Genomic DNA, 22,408 nt, shown 5'->3' on the forward strand with positions numbered 1-22,408 from the left:
GGTGCCAGCAGCTTGGGCTGAGGGTCTGGTCTGGCTTGGCAGCGTGTGCAGTTAGAAGAGAAGAACTGGCTATTTTTGTGCCGTTCAGCTGGGCCTGAGGGCTGGGTCACAGGACGGCTAGTGTCATGAGATGTCTGCATCTGACTCGAGTTGTGGGTGCCCGTTAGTCCCGGTGGCAGAGTGGAGGGCAGGGTTGGTGCCAGGCCCCTTGGCTTCTAAGCTACTTACTAACGGGGTCTCGGCCAGTGGTCGGCAAACTCAATAGTCCACAGAGCCAAATATCAACAGGACACCATTGAAATGTCTCTGGAGAGGCACATTTTTTAAACTTAAAACTTCTTCTAACGCCGATTCTTCAGAATAGACTCGCCCAGGCCGTGGTATTTTGTGGAAGAGCCACACTCAAGGGGCCAAAGAGCCGCATGTGGCTCGTGAGCCGCAGTTTGCCGACCATGGGTCTAGGGCCTCGGGCGGGTCGGTCTGCCAGCTGCAGAACGGCAGTGAAGGCAGCGTCTCCATCGCAGCCGTGTAACACCAGGTGGGCACTCGTCCTCCTGGAGTTTGGGGTTCCCCACCTCTAAGGGGTGTCCTGAGGCCCAATCGAGAGGCCACGTGGGGAAGTGCCTGGAGGGAAAGGGACGAGACATGCTGTTGCCTCCAGACCTTTATTTTTATTCCTGGCGGTGATGGCAGCCTGGGGGAGGGACAGAGCTAAGCCAACAGGAGCGAGAAAGCCTGGGCACAGAGCAGCCAGCCTCCCCATATTTAGACATTTGGACATTTTTCCGTGGAAAACAGTCTGGCCATGGGGCCCAGCACGGGGAGATGGAGCTCACCAAGCACAGCGGAGGACCAAACGGTGTCCCCTCACCCCGCAGAGGAGGCGCCTGGGAGGGGGCGGGCGGGGGACCGCAGCCCATAGCTGGGGGGGCCGCCCTGGGTCTCGGAATCCATGGCACATGGCATCTTCCTGGAGGCGCTGTCCCACGTGACCCTCGGCAGCCTCCTTAGCGGTAGGTGACAGGGAGCAGCCACAGCTCGCCTCCCAGGCTCATCCCCGTTATATCCCCCCCACCCCCCCACCTGCACAGAAAAGAAGACCTGTTTCTACAGACTGAGTCCTGCCCGGTGACAGGATGCAGTGCCCCTTAGCACTGTCCTGCGACGTGGGACTGACCACCCCACTCACAGGGGGGAAACTGAGGCTGGGGGGGGGGGCAGGGGCGATGTGACTTGCCTTGGACGAAGCTGGGATTCTCGGCCAGGACCCTCTCCCCCCAGAGCCCAGCTGGGCCCAGGGTGATATCCTTCCATCAGCCTCCGCCCTGCAAAGCTGGACGTGAACGAAGCTCTCCTGTGGGCGGGCACGTGGGCCTCAGCTTCCCTCTCTGAGAAACCGGAAGGTCCAACGCAGGGAAGTAGTTAAAATGACACAGCGGGAGACCCGGGCTCCGATACGGGATCCGGCCGACACTTCCTGGCTGGGGGGCCTTAGGTGAGTTGCTTAACCTCTCTGGTTTCCAAAATGCAACATGGGGATCATCATGAGATCCACCCAGAGGGTATGACGAAGCCCCCAGGACGCTGAGCGTGCTCTGGGGGGCCGGGGAGGGAGGGTACCGTATTATTAGGACTATCGCTGTAACTGACAACCACCGCAGCCATCCTGATGCCAGTGGCCTGGCGAGGCCACCGGTGCCGGGACCGCCTGGCTCGGTTATCTCAGCAACAGAGGAGATTGGGTGACTCCAAACAGCCGTGGCAGCGGTGGCCACCAGCTACAGTTACTAATGATCCGAAAAAGACACCTGATCTCCCTCCCCCACTTCCCAGCTGATGCTGCGGTGACGGGGCCTGACAGCAGGGCCCTGACAGCGGGGGCGGGTGGCTTCTGCCCCTGGAGCAGAGCTGCAGCTACACAGCGGGCGCGGGCCACCCATGGGAGCCGCTGACATCCCATCGCAAAGGATGACTCGGCGGGAGCCGGCTGCAGCCCACACCGGGCCCACTTCTGAGGAGGGGAGGTGGGGAGTGAGGTGAGGGTGAGCAGAGGCCTGAGGTGGAGCAGAATCATCAATGAGCTGTGGAGAGTGACAGCCTGGGAGCCACCCGAGTGGCTGGCAGCTGGGGGAGGGATACAGCTAAGCAAACGGGAGCAAGCAAGCCTGGGCACAGAGCAGCCAGCCTCCCCGTATTTAGACATTCGGACATTTTTCCGTGGAAAACAACCCGACCACAGGGGCACAGGCTGACAATGGGTGGGCCTGTGAGGCGCCATCCAACAGCACGTTTGCAAAGCATCTTTAAATAACATGAGCATGTTCCTGTCATTGTGGGCACGCACAGACAGAGAGCTGTGTGTACCCGCATCGCTCATGCACTCTCCAGTAGTCAGCCAGGCGCATGCATGCATGAACACGGATGAAACTCCCGGAGGCACACATGATGTGGGATCCTGGACATTAGTGGAAATCTGGTGAAGGGGGCAGCGATTCTCAGCCGCGGGGCTGTGCCATTTGGGGCCAGGCCCTTCTCCGTGGTGGAAGTGGGGGTGCCCTGTAGGATGTTAGGCACCATCCCCAGCCTCTATGGGCTAGCTGCTGGTAGCACCCCCCCTGGCTGTGACCATCAAATGGTACCACGAGACACTGTCACATGTGCCCTGAAGGTCGGCCTGGCATAAGCACCACCGGAATCATGTCTGAGTTTGTTTCCCAGCATTGCACCTGTGGTGTCACCCTGGTTCCGGTAAGATGCTACCATGAGGGGACGCTGGAACTTCCTCTACCATCACTGCAACTTGACTTTCTAGAAACCTAAAGCATTCCAAGATGGAGTCTCATTTAAACCAGGAGGGGCGTGGGGGGGGGCGGGCCCTGTTTTAGCCGGAGGTGCCAGCGAAGACCCCGACAAGAGGAGACGCCGGCGGAAACGTGTGAGCAGGGAGGACGGGGCTGAGGGACAACAACGGGTGGATGCACGTTCCCAGGCCAAGCTGCCGTCGGGAGGGGAGACGCCCGCCACCACCCTGGACCTGGGCAGCAGTTCCTGGTCCGCCGGTCCCGCTCCATCGGACAGAGGCTTCCTGGGACGGAGGAGGAGCTAACGTTTGCCGGGGGGCAGCTTCCAGGGGCCACAGGAATGTCCCGGATGGAAGACAGGAGGGCAGCGCGTGCCCGCTTTGCAGATGACAAAACTGAGGCCCCCTGGCCTCGTGGCCATGTGAAGCCTGTGGATCTTCTGCGTTCCCGAGCTTCCCCGGGGGCTCAACAGGCGAGAGAGCCCGGCTCAGCATTCCAGACACCGGCTAACCTGCTACACGGGAGATGGCTAATCTGCCATCTTCAGGGCCCCGGAGGGAGGAGGAAATCGTAGGCACAGAGCAAAGCCAGCAGCGAGCCCACGTGCTCTGACCTCGTCACCCGCAGGAGCAGGTCAATGGAAATCTCTCCTGGCTCCACACCCAGGGAAAACCTTCTAAATTGCCTCGCCTTACCTCTCCATAGTTCAGATGGGGAAACCGAGGCTCAGAGAAGCGAAGAGGTGCCCAAGGTCACACGGAGAGCTGGGGCAAAGCCGGGTGAGGGGGGTGGGGTCTAGTCTACCCCCAAAGCAGCCCGAGTCCTCCTTCCCGCTTCCCGCCCGCCACACTGGGTGCTGGCCCCGGGCCCACCACACGCATGCCGATGGGTCTTGCATTTTCTCACCCCCTCCCAGCCCTCTGCATGTGCTGTTCCCTCTGCCCCCCCACACCCTTCCCCTGCCCCCCCCCACAGCATCGCTATGTATCCCTCGGGCGTGGCTTCCTCGTGGGCTCGGGAACCCCACGATGAGCCGCGTCCCCACAGCTCTGGGCACGGCCCCGTCCCCGCGCACGCGGTCTTTGCTCAATGTCTTGTGCAGGGTCCATGTCGACGCTAGACTGCAAGTCCCACAGGTCAGGGTGACCACGTCTGGATTGCTCACCCTGAGCTCCAAGTACCTGCCCCCCGGCTCCGAGCTGCTGCGGCTCTGTGTGTGTTGAATGACTATATGATGGTAGCCGGCTGCTGATGCTCCCAGCGCCCACACTGAGCTCCCGTTCCTGGGAGCAGCCTGCACCTCAGTCATCTCTGCACCTCCAAATCTGACAGTAATTCCAACACCACCGAGCAATTCTCCGATACCAGAAGGGTGTCCTACAATTTAAACCAACTTCCACACACTCATCTGAAATCAGCATCAGACCCCACAGGGGAAGAAGGGCTCAGTCCCATGAGACACCCCCCCCCAACACACACACACACATACACACACACACACACACACACACACATGTCAGACACCAGTGGCAACTCCAGGTTGTCGCCTGTATTTCTGAGCGACTGGCTAGAAATCAGAGGTCCCCATGACCCCCTTCCTAGGATTCCCCTGATTTGCTAAGAGAAACATGTTACATACTAGATGACCAGGCTACATAAAAGGCTACAGCTCAGGAAGAGCCGGGTGGCAGAGGTGCCCGGGCAAGGTATGTGGGAAGGGGCGGAGCTTCTCTGAGTGTGTACCTCTCCCTGAGTCTCTGTGTTCACCAGCCCAGAAGCTCCTGAACCCCATCCTTTTAGATTTTAAGGGGCTTCTTTATATAGGCATGACTGATTATATCACTAGCCATTAGTGACCGATTTGACCTCCCTCAACCAAGGTACACGCCCTTGACCGGAATCGAACCTGGGGCCCTTGAGTCTGCAGGCCGATGCTCTATCCACTGAGCCACACCGGTTTCGGCAGGGGCTCCTGTTTTTCAACTGCTCCAGGGGGCCCGGGAGGGAGGGCCCACTCTGGGGGAGGAGCAGCCGAAGGACATGTCCTAAAACTGTACTTTTAGGGCCTCCGGAAAAATCCCCTGGGCGAGAGGCATCTGAAGTATTTGCAAACATCCAGCAGGAGGAAAAATAATATTTTCCGAGCCTTTCCCCTTTTGGGCGTGCTCAACCCAGTGGCAAACGTTCTAGAAAACTCCGCGGCCCACCCGTGACAATTCCTCATTGAGCCCCTCTGATCACGGAGACCTGACGAATCCATCTAGACCGCCGTCACCTGCTGCCCACCCCGTGGTGTCACAGATGAAAAAAAAACAGAGGCCCAGAGAGGGCAAGCGATTTGTCCAGGGACACACAGCAGGCCGGCCTCAGAGTCAAAACAAGACCTGGAAAACACTTCCTACCCCTCAGCCACTTCCGCCCGGGTTCCCTGCCTTTGGAATTCCGCCAGGAAAAGTTTCAGGTGCTTTCCTGTTACACAGAGGAGAGAACGTGACAACACGAGGGTGTCCACTTTTCACGTTTGCTCGGTAAGTTCATTGACAGAAAAAACGAAATCTGCTCTCCTCTCATAGAAGCCGGGGCATTTTCACACACACACACCCACCCACACCCACCCACACACACACACACACACACACAAAAGCAAGGGGATATCATTTCAGAACACAGAATAGCCCTTTAAATCACAGAAATGTCACTCTCGGGAGAACTCAGCAAAGCTGGCCTTGTTTTTCTGGCCTCCCCCGCCCCGCAGGCCACTTGTGGCCGCCTGGGGACCACTGATCCCCAGAGAGTCAGGGTTCCCTGCTCCTCCACAAGCCCCCTCCCCAAGACCCCTCCCCTCCCCTCCAGCACCCCTGGCTCTTAAAACCGCCACCGTTTGTTCAAGAAAACAGAGACGGCGCTGGCAGGCAGAGCCCGGAGCAGCCTTGGCGGAGGCAGGGGCAGGGAGGAGGAGGAGGAGGAGGGAGCCCAGCCTGGCCACTCACCCAGAGGAAGCGCAGGAGCTTCAGCAGCCCGGGGCAGTAATAGTACTCCATGCCGGCCGCCTGCCTGCCCGCCCGGGCTGTGCCGAGCGCATCTGAGCGCTTCCCGTCTTCCTCGGGAGGGGGCGGCTCTTCCCACGGGGCCGGTCACGCAGGAATCAAGTTCACGGCGGCATGAATCATTCAGAGGCCGGCTGGCAGCCAGGAGGCCAGCCGGACACCCTGCGCCCTGCGGAGGGCCACGCCTGCTCAGGTCCCGTGAGCCGGGAACCTGGGAGCCCGGCCCGCGGCACCTCTGGGGGCCTGTCCGGCAGGCGGGGCCGGGCGCGGCTCCTCCTGAAGCCAGGAGCGGTCAGGACCCGCAGGCCTCCGGGAGGTGCTGGGGGTGGCAGGAAAAGCCAGGATTGTGTGTGCATGTGAGTTTTACAGCAGGGTGTGTTTGTGCCCGCATGTGGATGTGTGTGCTGGTGTGTGTGCAGGCATGGGATGAGGGAACGTGTGAGCAGCAGGGTGTGTGGTCTCTCTCCAAACCGCACATCGAGGGGGAGGGGCCCCAGCTCCCGGCTCAGAAAGGAAATAAACGAATTCAGGATCCTGCTGGGTCACACAGTCCCTTCTGGCCTCAGTCAGGTTCCTCCTACACCGCTGAGCAGCTCTGGAAGGAGCGCCTGGTTGTCCCCATTATACAGAGGGGAAAACCGAGGCCCAGAGAGGGCTGATTGGTCACGGCCACACGGCGGCGGGTTAGACAAAGAGCCACGGCTGGAATGGGGGCCTCCTGACCACGAGTCCTGGACTCCGTCCACTCCTGAGAGGGTGGGGGCGCCGAGGAAGGGAGAGACCGGCTCTCGGGGTCCCCCTCTGCCCGCTGCGCCCTGGGGGTGGGAGGAGCATTGACTTTCAGGGACTCAGAATACAAATTATAGCTCCCAAGGCCGCCCCAAGGTGGCCTGGCTTAGATGCTTCCTTCCCAGGAGCATGGTCTTGCCAAGGCCCCCCACCACTCTGAGCCCCGGCTGCCTCTTCTGTGCAATGGGAGGGCACCTTGTTCGGGAGGCTGAGGTGGAAAAACACACCTGGCTCAGGCCACACAGCACTTCCCCTGGGAGGCGTTATCCTGCCCACCAGCCAGAGGAAGAAGCTGAGGCTCAAAGGCATTGGGGTCTGTGGCTATAAGCGGTAGGGCGGCCCCAGAGCCCTGTCAAGAGCCCCCGTTTCCGAGGAGGAGGAGGAAGAGGAAGGGGAGCAGGCACCTGGCAGAGGCGCCAGCTCCCGCTCCGCCGGCCCCTGGGCCCCTCTGCTCCACCCGCTTCAGCCCCCAGCCCAGCACGGGCCACGGCCCAGCCGCCGGCAGGAAATCCCCTGGACACGAGGGAGAAGCTGAGCTCAGCGGCTGAGGAAACCACAGCCAACTTCAAAGCTCTTCCCAAGCCGGCCTGTGGCTTCCTCCATTCTCAGCACCACATCCGCAGGCCGTGGGCCCCGCCATTCCCTGCCCACAGGCAGCACAGCTGGAAGGCTGAGCCCTGCTCGCTCCCCCATTCCCCGGCCCCGCCCCTGACAGTGCAGTCAGAGGGCCAGTCTCACCGACTGGCTGACAGGGCAGTCAGAGGGCAGTCTTGGCTGTGGTACAGCCCGAAGGCTGGCCTGCTCCCTGGCTAACGGTACAGGAGCCGGGCTGGCTCCTGCAGGCCAGCTATGTAGCTGGGATTATGTGTGTGTGTGTGTGTGTGTGTGTGTGTGTGTGTGGTTGACTAAATAACAGTAAAGTCTGGAAGCTGGGCCTGCTAACTGAGGGGCTAATGGAAAAGGGACAAAGGTTGCCTTAAGACCTCCACGCACCCCTCCCCCCATGGAAGTGACCCCCACCGGATCTGGGTTATCTCTCTCTGGCCAGCCGGCCCCCCCTGCGCCGTGCGATGCTTCTCCTCTGGCCGGGGACCACCTGCGCTAACGTGACAGTGGTCCCCAGACACTGAAGCCTCCCCTGGCCCCCCACGAACTGCTCTCTCCCTCCACACGCCTGGCCCACCTTCCACCGCCTGACCCCACCCACCCCGCCAGCCCCACCTCAGGGCGCTCGCTCTGCTGTTCCTTGAAAGCTGGTCCCCGGAAATATGTGTCAGCCCAGCACCTTATTTGGAAAAAGACCTTTATCGGTATAACCGAGTTACGGATGTGGAAAGGAGATCGTCCGGGATTTCCTGGAATGGGCCCTGAGTGCAGTGAGTGTAACGCAAGAGCCGGAAGGGACCTCGCAGACACGGGACAGGTGGGGACAGAGGCGGCACTGGGGCATGCTGGGAACGCCTGGGGCCCCGGGAGCTGCAGGAGGCGGGAGGGGCCTCCCCGGTATCCTTGCAGGGAGCTGGGCCCTTCCCTTGCTGACACCCCCATTTCTGTGAGAGAATAAATGTGTATTGTTTCAGGCGGTCAAGGGCGTGGTGGCTCCGGCGGCAGCCCCCGAAGAGAATGCGCTCCCCCTTCCTCTTCGCCGTTTGCTCCTGTTCCTGGTGAGGCCTCCAGCTGGTGATCCAACCCTTCTGCCTCCTCCGCGGCCTCCAGCCAGGCCAAAGGCAGCCCCCCCCCTCCCCCCACCGCACCCCTGGGGGTCTCAGAGCACCTCTTTCCGGGAACATTCTTCCTCTGTGTAATTCCTCCTTCAACCTCTCCTCACAGGTCAGCTCCCCCAGGGCCCACCCCGTCAGCCTGGCTGCCCTCATCAGAACGCAACACCTGCCACAGCAGGACCTGGGACAATTCTTATTAGCATCCTTCATTCATTCATTCATTCATTCATTCCAAAAAAGACAGACTGTCCAAACCATCCTATAAACTTACGCAGTGTGCTCAGCTTTTAGCAGAAACTCCCATCCATAAAGAAGATGGGAGGTGTTAAAATTTGACATCAGCATTCACAAAACAAAACAAACAAAACACATACACACACCAAACAGAGAGAAAGCTGGCACCCCCTCCCAGGAGTGATTTGCTTGGGTGTTAGTTGGGGGGGAGAGGGGGGGGTGAATAGGACAGAGAAGGCAGGTGCACTTTTTTGTTTTTTAATTAGTTGCCAACGTTTAGGCATCAGCAGAATTCCATGTGGCAATGCAGCCCCCTGGCTTCTCTATAAAGATGGCAGGCCGGCCTCCCCCTGGGTCTGCACTCCTGTGTGCGGACACAGGCAGATGCTGCACCTACTGTCTGGGGTTTGGATCCACCTCATTCCCCCCACTCCCCACAGGCCTGGCCCAGACCCCAGGCTGGCCCTCCCAGGCATCTGAAGGCTTTAAAATTGATTTTAAGAGAGAGAGGAAAGGAGAAGAGGGGGAGAGAGAGGGAAAGAGAGAGGGAGGGAAGGAGAGAAGTCGATGTGAGAAGGAAACACCCATCGGCTGTCTCCTGCACACCACCTACCGGGGATCAAGAATGCAACCCAGACATGTGCCCTGACCAGGAATCGAACCAGCGACCTTTCAATGCACAGGACGACGATGCCCAACCAAGGGAGCCACGCCAGCCAGGGCACAGGCATCTGAATTTACAGACCTCGGGAGAGGATGGCATGTCTCCTAGAGGCAGCCAGGGCACTGGTGAGGGTGTGCACGCTGAGGGCAGACGGCCTGTGTTCAAATCTTACCCCAGCACTGGCTCGCTGTGCGGTGTTGGGCTGGTTGTTAACCTCTCTGTGCCCCAGTTCCCTCAAGAAAACTAGGAGTGACGGCAGTGCCTGCCTGCCCCCAGGGTCACTGGGAGGGGAAATGAGGTCACACGTGGTTACGTGCTCAGGGCCCAGAGCTCAGTAAGCACTCCAAGCATCTCAGCCACGACTTCCTGCTGTCCTGTCAGTTCGGCCATGCTGCCTGGCAGGGTAACAAGGTCAGCCCATCGGGGCCAGGGATTACCGACCCCAAACAGGTACCTCTGGGCTCATCCGGCCAGGGCAGAGCCACTGCACAGGGTGTCAGAGCCCCCCAGAGCAAGGACGAGGGACCCGGGACAGACCTGAGAAAACAAGAACCTTGGCCCCAGGGTAACCCCTCCTCCCCTAGCAGGTCAGAGTCAGGCGGTTTAGAGCCCCTGACTTTTCCTCCCGAAAGATAACATCTAGGCCTCGGTTGTATTTCAGCTCCAGGCCCAGAAAAGTAGCAAAACCAGAAAAATGGCCCCGCGTGGCTGCCTTGGTAATGACCCCCTGCCCTGTCACACCTGGAAAGCTGATAAATTAATTCTACTAAGACCCTCCCCTGAGACCTCCCCTAAGATTTCCACCTGCAAGAAAGATAAATACGCTTTGGAAAAAGGACCCCGTGTGCGCTCCTCCTCCACCCCCTTTCCTTAAACAAGTCCGTTTCCTCTGGTCACTGTCTGGGATGGCTATTCACCTGGCCACGCACCACCCGCATTAACCTTTCAGGGTTATCAACCGCAGGATGTGTGACACCACTTCAAACACACAACTGGGGGGGGGAAAAAAAAAAAGGAAGAAAGAAAGCACTTTTCGCCCTCTCGCCCAGCCTGCACTCCTCTGGACCAGGCAGAGGGCACCCAGGGGAGGCCGGGCAGGAAAGCAACAACGACGAGAAGGAGCCGGTCCGGCACAGAGGACCGACGTGCTACGAGGCAGCTGCGCCAGAAACATGTCCCCGGGGAAAGACGCCAGGCGTGAAGAACACAGGCCATGCAATTCCAGGGACAGGGCACTCCCAGACCAGGCAAGCCGGTGGAGACGGGGTCGGTCAGAGGTCTACGGGGTAGATCAGGGGATAGGGGGGCAGGGAGTGACTGCTGATGGAGACGGGGTCTCTCCCTGGGGAGATGAAAAGTTTCTGGAATTAGATAGGGGTGATGGCTGTGCAACGTTGTAAATTTACTATTAAATATTAACTTGTTACACTTAGCCGAAACCGGTTTGGCTCAGTGGATAGAGCGTCGGCCTGTGGACTGAAAGGTCCCGGGTTTGACTCTGGTCAAGGGCATGTACCTTGGTTGCGGGCACATTCCCAGTCGGGAGTGTGCAGGGGGCAGCTGATCGATGTTTCTAACTCTCTATCCCTCTCCCTTCCTCTCTGTAAAAAACCAAAATATATATATATATATATTTTTAAAAAGTACACTTAAAATGAGTGAATTTTATAATCTGTACATTATACCTTTACAAGCTTTGGAAGGGGAGGAGAAGAAAGGGGAAAAGAAGGAGGAGGAAAGGGGGAGGCGGAGGGGGGAGGAAGAGAAAGAGGAGGAAGAGAAGGAGGGTGAAGAGGAGGAGTAGGGGGAGAAGAAGAGAAAAAAGGGGAGGAGGAGAAGCCATCAGTGAAGACAAATGGGGAGGGGGCCAGGCCAGGGCAGTGAGGCTGCAGAACTGTCCACCTCAGCCCAGCAGCTCTGACATCTCGCTTATAAACGGAAACTGACAAGAAGTGTGATAGGTAACAGAGCTGAGTGACACGTGTGCCTACATCCGGCACGCATTAAAAATAACCTAAATGGTCATGAAATATGGCCTTTTCAGTTTAGAGAGGAGGTCCTAATGCAGAAGGGGTTAAAAACAAGTAATAAAATGTAAGGCTGAAATAGATTGCCTCCATCCTGCCCCCTGGTGGCCACTCTTGAACACTGCACAGGAAACCGGTGCCTTCCTTAACCTGGAAGATAGGAGGGGGGGGGGGGGAACTGCAGACAGAACGCCCCCTGGAGGATGCTCAGGTCACTTCTGATGTCATGTGACGCGGAGTCCCGCCTGTGCCACCTGCCTATTTACCCTATGAGCCTAGGCCAAGTCATGTCACTTCCTCAAGCCTCAGTTTCCCCATAAACTGTGGCGAGGATTCGGAGAGAGAACGTGTATGACGCAAGACTGCCAATAGCCCACGTGAAGGCAGCTGGGTATGGCTAAATCAAATCTATATGTAATTAAACAAATATATATTTTGATCCAACATGTAAAACTGGTGAGATTTCACATTAAGATCAAGACCCTCAGTTTCCCTTGAAATACCGGATGGTCCAACCTCCCTCTGGGCGGGGACGAGCTGGAATGCAACAGCGCTTCCCTCCGCCCTCCCCCTTTACCACCAAAGCCCCGCCCCTGCCCAGCCCGGCTTCTGCGTGAGCTCCTGACAGGATCTCGAGGGAAAGCTCCTGCACATGTGGGTTCAGAAGCCTTCTTCACCCCGTTTCACAGAGGAGGAAGCCGAGGTCGGGGGAGTGGCGTTTCTAGCCCACGGCCATAAAGCTGGGGGGAACGGGCCTAGGATTTACATGCTGGGGGACCCCATACCTCAGAGACACGGGCCCAGGCACAGGCATTGCTGACAGGCACAGAACTGCGCGAGCACAAAGGGCCTGTGAGCAGAACCAGAGCCGCCTCGTTGGAGAAACACCTGTCTTAGAGGCCCCCGCATGCACGGGCCTGGGACCCAGGGGGGACCTCATGAGCAGCCGCAGTGCTCGGCGGATCTCCAGGTATCATGGAACTAAAGTCCAAAAACTGAAAAGGAAAGGAAACCACTGAAAATCCGAGGGGACATGGGCTCTGGAGGAGGGAGCTTCCCTGGGTCCTGACTGACCAGCCTCCTTCCACAGGTGAGCAAACAGGCTGAGGGAGCGGAGGTGCTGGCCCAGAAGACGCAAACACAGTAGTAATAATAATAATAATAATAATAATAACAACAATAACACTTATTAAGGTGTTTGCTGTGAACTCGGGACCATGACCCTATCCGACCCCCACATCTGCCCTGTGAAGTGGATACTATTATTATCCCCGCTTTACAGATGAGGAAACTGAGGCCAGAGGCCCATTTGAGTGCAGAGCTAGGATCTGAACCCTGGCGATCTGGCTCCGCCAGCCTAACGCCGCCTCCCACGGGAGCCACCGCCACCAGAGCCTGCTGTGTGCTAGGCCAGCGGTCGGCAAACTCATCCGTCCACAGAGCCAAGTATCAACAGTGCAACGATGGACATTTCTTTGGAGAGCCACATTTTTTTTAAACTTAAACTTCTTCTAACGCCACTTCTTCAACACAGACTCGCCCGGGCCGTGGTATTTTATGGAAGAGCCACACTCAAGGGGCCAAAGAGCCGCAGGTGGCTCGCGAGCCGCAGTTTGCCGACCGCGGTGCCAGGCCCTACGCACATTCTTACTCCGTCCTCCCAAGGGTACAGAATTAAGAACCGCGATCCCATGTGCCGGCGAAGCAACGAAAATACAGAGACGTGAAGCAAACAGCTCAAACAGGCTAAGAGGAGAGGGTGGTGGGATTCAAACCCAGGACTTTCGGACCCCAGCACGCGCTCTCTTAATGGGGTCACCTCTCCCCATTGGGCCGGAAACCTGGGAGGGCGGAAGGCCTTCTCGGCAGAGCCTCCAAACCCCCCTCCACGTCGGGAACCGCAGCCCGGTGGGTAGGACACCACCGCCTTCCCAGACAGGCGCCTGCCTGGCCTTGACCCCTCAGGCCCCCGGGCCAGCCCGGACTCTCCGCACAGCCCCAGGCCCCGCGGTGTCCGAGGACCGGCCCCGCCTGCAGACCGGCTCCGGCCACGCCGGCGTCACTCACCACGAAGGCCCCGCTCCTCCTGTCCTTGCAGAAGCTGTGGCTCCTCCGGGGGCCCAGGCCCACAGGGGACACCTGCTGGAGGGGCGGATCGCTGTCCTGGAGGGCCTCCTCCCTCCCCAGGTCTCGTGACGTCGTCACCTGAGACAGGACAAAGGAAGGACTTTACTGGGGCTTTGCCATAAGCAAGAAGAATAAGTCACACCAGGAGAGTCCATTCTGTACCTAAAGGGGGGGGATAAAATTAAAGAAATTAAAGCTGCAAGACTCCTCCCCTCTGTCCCCCCCCCCAATCCCATACACACACACTGTGACCCCACAGCTTCAATGATAGGAGGTAATATGCAGGATCAGCAAGTCTGGATGCAGCCTGGCCTCAGCCATTTAATAACTGTGTGAGCTCAGGTGAGTGCCTTGACCTCTCTGATCCTTGACCATGTGGAAAAAGACCAACAACAACAGTATTCAGCTTCTAGGTTCACAGAACCAAGCTGGGATCTGCACACAGAAAGTGTATGACGGAGTGCTGCCACCAGGGGGCGGACGTGTACAGGTCCTGGGCACCTGACTTGTCTCACACTATCCACCCTGTCAAGGCGGAGCCCATAAATGCCATCCAGCCTTGTTACTGCCCCTGGTAACTCTGGGTGCCCTCATTTTAAACATCTCTCCACACATCCAAACACACAGGCACACGTGCAGAGACAGGCTATAGCTAGGTAGTATATAAATGGTCCCATGTACACTAGTCTGAATCCTGCCATTCTTTTTTTTTAATTTATATTTTATTGATTTTTTACAGAGAGGAAGGAAGAGGGATAGAGTTAGAAACATCGATGAGAGAGAAACATCGGCCAGCTGCCTCTTGCACACCCGCTACTGGGGATGTGCCCGCAACCAAGGCACATGCCCTTGACCGGAATCGAACCTGGGACCTTTCAGTCTGCAGGCCAACGCTCTATCCACTGAGCCAAACCGGTTTTGGCTGTCCCTGGGAGCTTTCACAGCCCAGGGTTAGGCCGGGCCTGTGCACAGAGGATCGCAGGTTCCATTCCCCACCAAGGACACCCCCACCTGGAGATCAGGTTCAATCCCTGGCTCCGCAGGGCTGGGGGCGCGCGTGCAGGAGGCAACCAATCAGTTTCTCTCCCCCCCGCCCACCCCCACCTCCCTCCCACTCTTTCTAAAATTCAATGGGGAAAAATATCCTCATTCCCCAGGTAAAGATGAAAACAAACAAAACACACACACACACACACACACACACACATATCGTTCCAGTTCGTGGGGGGCCAGCGCCTCTCTGGGCAGCTCGGGCCGAGGCGGGCACCCACCCCGGACAGGACGCCGGTCCCTCCCAGGCCGCTCCCAGCCGCACTCACCAGGCGGGGCCGGTGCAGGCACACCCAGCCCCCCAGCGCGCACCCCTCCGCGGTGTGCGAGGAGCCGGGGTACCGGGGAACCCCGCGAGGACATGGGGAGAGCGTGCCAGCCCCACAACAGGTGGTGGCCCCGGCCGGGGGGCCATTTCTCTCCCCTCCGCGCTGAACGAGACAAGGGTCATTCCAGGACCCGCTGGACCTGTGCATGTGCAGAATGACGCAGGCACGCACGATGACGTAGGCACGCACGGGGCACGTACACACACTAGCTGTGGCTCAAGACACCTACCCAGACCTCTCTGGGCCTCAATGCTCCCATCCGTGCAGCAGCCGGGAAGAAGGAGCCCTCGCTCTGAGGGCTGAATCCCAAAGCTCTCCAAAAGGTGTTTATGAGAAAAGGCAAATGGCAGAAACCCTCAATGCGAGAAGCCCTGGGAGCTTCTTTTAAAACATATATATGTATTTATTGATTTCTTTCTTTTTAAAAATATGTTTGATTGATTTTTACAGAGAGGAAGAGAGAGAAACATTGATGAGAGAGAGTCATCGGATCAGCTGCCTCCTGCACACACACACCCCCCCCCCACCCCGCCCACTGGGGATGTGCCCACAACCAAGGTACATGCCCTTGACTGGAATCGAACCTGGGACCTTTCAGTCCGCAGGCCGACGCTCTATCCATTGAGCCAGACCGGTTTTGGCTGCCCCTGGGAGCTTTTGCAGCTAACCAAGGCGGACCCCACCCCGGAGATCCCAATGGAACCAGTCTGGGGTGAGGCCCCGGCTTTGCTGCTTTTTACGATTCCGGGGGTTCCTCCCACAGACAACCGAAGTTTCAACCACTTGTACAGAATACTCTTTTGTGGGGGGGAAAAAAAAGAAAAAGGCAAAACCAAGAATATGCATTCCTACTTGCTTGTATTTTCAGAGAGACACTCTAAAGGAATTTGTACAAACAAGAATGGAAGTAATTACTGGGTGGGGAGGAATGGGAAGATGGGGAACCAGAGGTATGGAGGAATGTTTTCACTCCATACCTTTAAATGTTTATAGAGCCACGTGAGAATATTCTGTCTTCTGAGACAAAAATAAGTAATTTAATTACGTGAAATACAATAACTGGGCGTGGGACAGAGTTTCGATAAATGTTTTCTGAGTGAAGAAAAAAAAAGAGAGAGAGAGAGAGAAAGGAAGGGAAGGAGGGAGGGAGCGGAAGAGGGAGGGACCCCTTTAATTACAATCACACTCATGCACAGGACATGAGCAGAACTGGCTGTGAATCAAAAAGTCCTCTCCCGAGGAAGCAAAGATGTGCCTCCGAATGCTCAGGGACGTCCTGCTTCTACCCCCCGGACTGGAACCAATCCAGAAGTCCATCCACAAGAATTCGGATTTAAAAAAAATCGGGGCTCAATCCCATTATAAGATTCTTTGCAGCCAGGCAAAATAACAAGGTAATAGAACTGTTTTTTACTGTTTAGTTAAAAAAAATAATAAAAAGCAAGCTGTAAGATGCTCTGAAGAACGTTGGCGTGTTTCATGGACGGCATGTACTGTACGTTACCTCTGCCTGTGTCTAGCCCAGGGTTCCTCGGCCCGGGAGCCGTGTTCGTCCCTGTGAGGCTGGTGACTGTCTGCAGTGGGGCGTCCTGGGCATTTGGAGGGGCTGGGCAGCACCCCTGGTCTCCAGCCACTAGATGCCAGGAACACAGTCTCCCCTGGTTGTCTCGACAAAAAAGTCTCAAATTCTGTCAAATGGGCCCTGGAGACAAACTGTGCAAGACTGAGAACCGTGAATGGGCCTGGAGGGGCGTGCCCAGTTCCTGCACCAGACTCAACCTTTCAAGGGGGATTTTCTTTCTAAAACGTCTGTTTCTATAATATTTTAAGTTTTATTTTATTTTATTTTAAATATATTTTATTGATTTTTTACAGAGAGGAAGAGAGAGGGACAGAGAGTCAGAAACATCGATGAGAGAGAGTCATCGATCAGCTGCCTCTTGCACACCCCCTACTGGGGTTGGGCCTGCAACCAAGGTACATGCCCTTGACCGGAATCGAACCCGGGACTTTGCAGTCCGCAGGCCGATGCTCTATCCACTGAGCCAAACCGGTTTTGGCTAATATTTTAAGTTTTACACACGCATGCCTTCTGCAATAGGGAAAATACAACAATTACAAGTAAACATATATGATTGGCAATCTATAGTGTAGGAGAGTCCCACGGGACATCAAAAACTGCCCCATTGGCCGCATCTGGGGGACGGAAAAGGGGATGGGGTTCCCGGGGGAACACTATTTTAGGCACTTTGGTAAGTGTCTGAATTTTCAGCAACCAACGTTGTGCACGTCTGTGTCGCTTGCGCGGATTTTTGCTTTTTCAAGATGAAGAACGAGATATCTCCGGGCGGGAGAGGAGAGCGACGGGAGCTGGTCCCAGGCCTCCGGGTCCTTGGTGAGGAAGCGGATCCCCTGACAACGGCGCTGCTGGGCCGTGCACCCTGGGCGGGCGTCCAAGGCCGGCGGGCCCTCCGCCCTGCAGGCTCCGCCGCCAGCAGGGCCCCGAAAAGGCACTGCCCACAGCCTCAGTGTCGCATTTCCCCGGCCTCCTCCCTCTCCCTGCTCCCACGATAACCCCGGGGGGTGAGGGCGGGTGGAAACCCTCTCAAGAAGCGCCTGTACAGAAGCCAGGGGCAGCCCTGAGCTCGTGCCCGTCCAGGAACAGGACTTAAGAGGCAGGGATCCCTGGTCACTCTGGTGGGGAAACTGAGGCTGGAGTAGGCCAAGTTCCTGCTTTGCACACAGCTGGCAAGTGGCAGAGTAGAGGGTGTGGGCTCAGAGCCAAACTCCACCCCTAACCTTGGGTGCATGTTCATCGCATGATCCCCACTGATGTAATTCTAGTGTTGCATTTCCCCAACATCCCTTTCCAGGTTGGAGCTCTCTCTCTCTTTAAAAAAAATATATATGTTTTTGTTGATTTTGAGAGAGAGAGAGGGAGAGGGATAGAGAGATAGAAACATGAGGAGAGCAGAACATCATCGGCTGGCTGCCTCCTGCACTTCCCCGCACTGGGGATGGAGCCAGCAACCCAGGCATGTGCCCTGACTGGGAATTGAACCGTGACCTCCTGGTTAGTATGTCGACACTCAACCACTGAGCCACACCAGCCGGGTTGTGTGAGGGTTTTTCCTTCCGTTACAGAGCACGGCGCCAGGCAGGATGGAAGAGTCTGAACATGAAAAGCCCCGGAAACAGCCTCAGGCAAAGACAGGCGCAAACGGGAACATACACGCTCCAGGTTCCTGGGCCCTTGGACAGGGCGACTGGGAAGTGGTCGATGCTGCCCCCCAGAGGCCTCCAGTGAGAACGGGGGTCAGCGGCCCAGAGTGGTACCTTCATCACCTGCCTTCCCTCCCCCGCCTCCCCCTCCACTCCTTGTCCGGCTCCTCGGAGGATCACCTCTGAAAACACTGCTCGCAAGAACCTGCTTCTGTGCAAACCCAAACCACAAAAGAGGGGTTGCCACTCGAGGCTCACATTAGATGGCTCATTTACACATCCAACAAGTACTTCTCGAATGTTCACAAAATGCCAAGCAGAATGCTGACCTCTGGGGTGCAATGATGAACTTGACACAACCCACTGGACTACAGCAGGTGCTCCGTAAAGGATGCCTACATTATCATTCTAGGCCAGAGGTTTCAAACTCATGGCTAAGGGGAGCCAGCAGACACTTTTCTTTTTATTCATTTGGGATGAACAGAATTTTTTAGTAAGCTGTCCTCATTTCATGGGGAAATTACATATAAACACCTGGATTGCCGAAACCGGTTTGGCTCAGTGGACAGAGCATCTGTCTGTGGACTGAAAGGTCCCAGGTTCGATTCTGGTCAAGGGCATGTACGTTGGTTGCGGGCACATCCCCGGTAGGGGGTGTGCAGGAGGCAGCTGGTCGATGTTTCTCTCTCATTGACGTTTCTAGCTCTCTATCCCTCTCCCTCTCTGTGGAAAATCAATAAAATATATTTATTTTAAAAAAACAAAACAAAAAACACCTGGCTTATTTTTCTTCAGGTTCTCTGGATAAACCAGATCTGCCGTCTCAGGACCACCATTCTCACTGGTCAAGAAACAGCAGGAAATGAGCATCAATTGCCCCTTCAGCCAAGGCCTGAGCTTTCCATAAGCCACAATCCCCACCACTCCCTAGAGTAGGGGTGTCGAACTCAATCAGAGAAGGGGCCAAAATCTAAAATCCAGCCTAAATCGCGGGCCGAATGGTTTACTGAACAGTCATAAACTGACAATGTCATAAACTGACAGCGGAGTGCAGTGATGACAGCGCGGTGCGGGCCACATTGCAAGGCCTGGCAGGCTGGATTTGGCCCGCGGGCCTTGTGTTTGACACATGTGCCCTAGAGTCTCACCCCCAGCCTGACTCTCATTCCCTTACCCACCTGGCCCACGTAGGTTCTCAGTTTGACACCCCTGGCCTTCACGTTTAGCCAACCAACGTCTCACCACACAGAAACGGCCTTCAGACTCACCTTCGGGCTGTCTCGGGTCCCCGAGTCCCGCCGACAGGGCCCCGTTTTGGTCTCCTTGGCCTCCGAGCTCTCCGCGGGGAGGCTGGGCCTCCCTCTGGGCTGCTCTCGCCGCCTCTCTCTGGCTTCCTGCAGGATGGACAGGCCCTCTCGGACTTTGGCAGGGGCACCCTTCTCCGAAGAGGCCCTTTTGACGTCCAGCGGTGACCTGCCGTACGGCGGGGGGTCACCCCACTGGGCCACACGGCCCTCCTCTCCCCACCCGGTGGATTTCCTCGGGGTCCCTTTCTTCTTGTCCGCTGGGGAGGATTTGGGCAACACCCCGGCTTGGCCGCTGGGGTCCTCCCAGGAGGCTGGGTGGTCCTGACGCTTCGCACCGTGATGTTGACTAGCAAAGGCCTTGGCTTCGTCCTCAGCGGCTCCCGAGACCCTCTTCCCGGGACCCCCGGGGCCAGGGGAGGCCGCTGGCTGTTTCTCGGGAGCCCCGGGCGGCAGAGCCCACAGAGGAGAGCTGAGTTTGGGGCTCCTGGCGGCCCCCGGGGTCTCGGCCAGCTGCTTGCTGGAGGCTGGACTAGAACCGTGGTTTGTTTCAGCAAAACTGGCTTGTCTGCGGGGACCCTCATCTTCGGGCCCCTCCTTGAGGCTCCTCCGCCTCCGGTCCGCCCCGCCTCGCTGGCCTGGCCGCTCCTGGGCCCAGCCGGGCTCTGCGGGCGGCCCCTCCGAACGCTCCGGGGCCTCCGGCTTCTTGTACTCGGCCATCAGGGCGTCGATGTCGAGGACGCTGGACCTGTAGCCACGGGTGACCCTGTCCGGGGACGTCTCGCTGACCCTCTCCCTCCTCCTCCTCACGGGGGGGTCCCCGGCTTTCGGGAAAGCAGGGATGGTTTGGGGAGCGCCGCGGGGGGGCGTCCTGCCCCCGCCTTCCCTCCAGTCGTTCTGAAACCCAGCGCGGCCTTCTGGTCGCCGGTGGACCCATACGGCGTCTGCGTCGGAGATCCTTTCGGTGGAAAGATCCAGAATCCTGTCCCCGGGAGGCGACGGGACATCGGTTGGCTTCAGAGCGTTGGAAAGGCTGGCGCTGTCAGGCTCCCTGGCCTGCGCCCGGCTCTTACCGCCCGCGGTCTCCAGCGGCTCCTCGGGCTTGGGAGAGACCAAGGCGGGCGTTAAAGGATGAGGCGAGGGAGGCAGAGCTGTTTTTCTAGAAGGGTCCGTCAGGGTTCCGGGCCCGGGCTTAACAACACCCTTTGCTTTCTGAGCGTCGGGAATCTGGTAGGTCACTGCAAAAAAGGTGGCCCTGGGCTCCCCGGACGGCCCTGGCCTCACCGGGTCCCCCTCCTGGGCCTCCACCCTGCTGAGGGGTGGCTGAGGCCTCCTCCCGCCTGCGCTGGGGCTGGGATGATCGGGGCGTGGCAGCTCCCCGTTCGCAGGCGGGAAGCTGAACTCCTCAAACTTCAAGTCCTGGGGCAAGGTCCGCCGCCGCCACTTGTCGAACCTCTGGTCCCCGGGGCTGCCCCTCCGCAGCCGGACCTCAGGCTCAGGGGCGGGAGCCCCTTTCTGCAGGAGCCCCTGCGGGGGTGGCCGGGCCCGGAGGGGGTCGGAGGGCTCGTCCGTGGCTCTGGAGGGAGCGTCGGGAGGGGGGCAGCCGCGGGGAGCAGCCCTTTCTGCCCCCGAGGCACCGACTCCGGGCTTGTTTCTGGCCCCTTCGGGCCCCTGGCGCTGGGCCTGGCTGCTGGCGGTGGCCTCGGGGCTGGCTGCCGAGCCGCTGTCATCGCTGACCACCAGGGTGGCTCTGTGCCAGTTCCCGGCCGCCCCCCCTCTCCGCGTGGGCGACAGGTTGCTGCCCCCCGACGTGCCCTGTGGCTCTCGGGGGCCGGGGGCGGGCCCGCTGGCCTCCTGAGTCCCTCGGGCTTCCCAGATCAGACTGGCCCTTTGGACGGAGCCGGCCGGGCGGTGCGGCCTGCGCTCTGGGTCGGCGGCAGGGGCGGCGTCGGGGGGCGGCGGCCGCCCGGTCAGCGATGGCCGGGCCCTGCCGCTGCCGCTCCGGAGCTCCACGGCCTTCTCCTCGGGCGCCGTGGGGACGGCCTCACTGTGTGCTCGCTCCCCTACTGTGTGCATGACATCCACCTTCGGCTCCACCCTCTGCGACCTGGGCGGGTGCTCCGGGCCCTGCAGGACGGGGTGACTGCTGCGTCTCTCGCCCCCCTTCTCCGGGAGAGGTGTGTGATGCTGTTTGGGGTCCCCGTTCACGAGGGCGGTCCGTCCCGCTCTCTCGGGGTCGGGGATCTCCGACCACCTCCAGTTCTCTTTCCTGAGGATCGTCTTTTCCGGCAGGTCCTTCCCCAGCCAGGAGCCTCTCTCGGGCCTGGGCCGGGGCTCCGAGACGTGGGCCAGGGCGCCGGGGGGTGTGGCCGAGGGCCAGCGTCCCGACTGGTCGGCCACCGTGTGTCTCTCCACGTGGTGCTCAAACACGGTGGCCCTGACGGTCCGGAAGGTCCCCTCGTCTTCCGGGGCGCCGTCCGGGGAGCTCGGGGCGCCCGCCGAGCCTGCCCCGCGACAGCTGCCGGGGACCTGGTTAGCGCCGTCCTTCCCCGGGGCCGGCCTGGCCTTCTCCCCGGGCGGCCCAGGCTTCCAGGGGCTCCTGGGAGCAGGTGTTCCGTCCACGCCGGGCCCTTCCTTTTGCTAAAAAAGAAAGAAAAGAAAGAAAAGAAACTTAAAGGATTTGAAACGGAAAGGAAGAGGCTGAAATGGCTGCTCTTAAAATTATAAACCACAGCGATTTAAAGACGGACCATCAATGTGGGGTGAGAACGTGAAAGTCGTGCCGAGTTCTGGACAATTCAGTGCATCTGTCATGATTTTAAAATTCTCGTTTCCGCCGAAACCGGTTTGGCTCAGTGGATAGAGTGTCGGTCTGTGGACTGAAAGGTCCCGGGTTCAATTCCGGTCAAGGGCATGTACATTGGTTGCGGGCACATCCCCAGTAGGGGGTGTGCAAGAGGCAGCTGGTCGATGTTTCTTTCTCATCGACATTTCTAGCTCTCTATCCCTCTCTCCTTCTCTCTGTAAAAAATCAATAAAATATATTTAAAAAAAAAATTCTCGTTTCCTTTCATCCGGCCCCATTTCCTCTCA

The 22,408-nt window shown here is 58.2% G+C and overlaps 1 protein-coding gene across 3 annotated transcripts in view; it reads right to left on the reverse strand.

Moving 5' to 3' along the window:
• KIAA1671 overlaps nucleotides 1-22,408 on the reverse strand; it is a 125,264-nt gene that overhangs the window by 59,520 nt on the left and 43,336 nt on the right. The window contains exons 4-5 of one of the 3 annotated variants that reach the window (XM_084868124.1): nucleotides 19,280-21,955; nucleotides 13,351-13,488 (exon numbers count right to left, since the gene is read on the reverse strand). In XM_084868124.1, coding sequence (XP_084724250.1) covers nucleotides 13,351-13,488; nucleotides 19,280-21,955 — 2,814 coding nt within the window. Of the gene's footprint in view, nucleotides 1-5,791; nucleotides 5,887-13,350; nucleotides 13,489-19,279; nucleotides 21,956-22,408 lie in introns of those variants that run through there. The other 2 variants (XM_084868123.1, XM_084868126.1) reach the window with 2 other exon arrangements.

The sequence above is a fragment of the Pipistrellus hanaki genome, assembly GCF_964339955.1.
Source record: "Pipistrellus hanaki genome assembly, chromosome: 19".
In the NCBI taxonomy this organism is placed as follows: domain Eukaryota; kingdom Metazoa; phylum Chordata; class Mammalia; order Chiroptera; family Vespertilionidae; genus Pipistrellus; species Pipistrellus hanaki.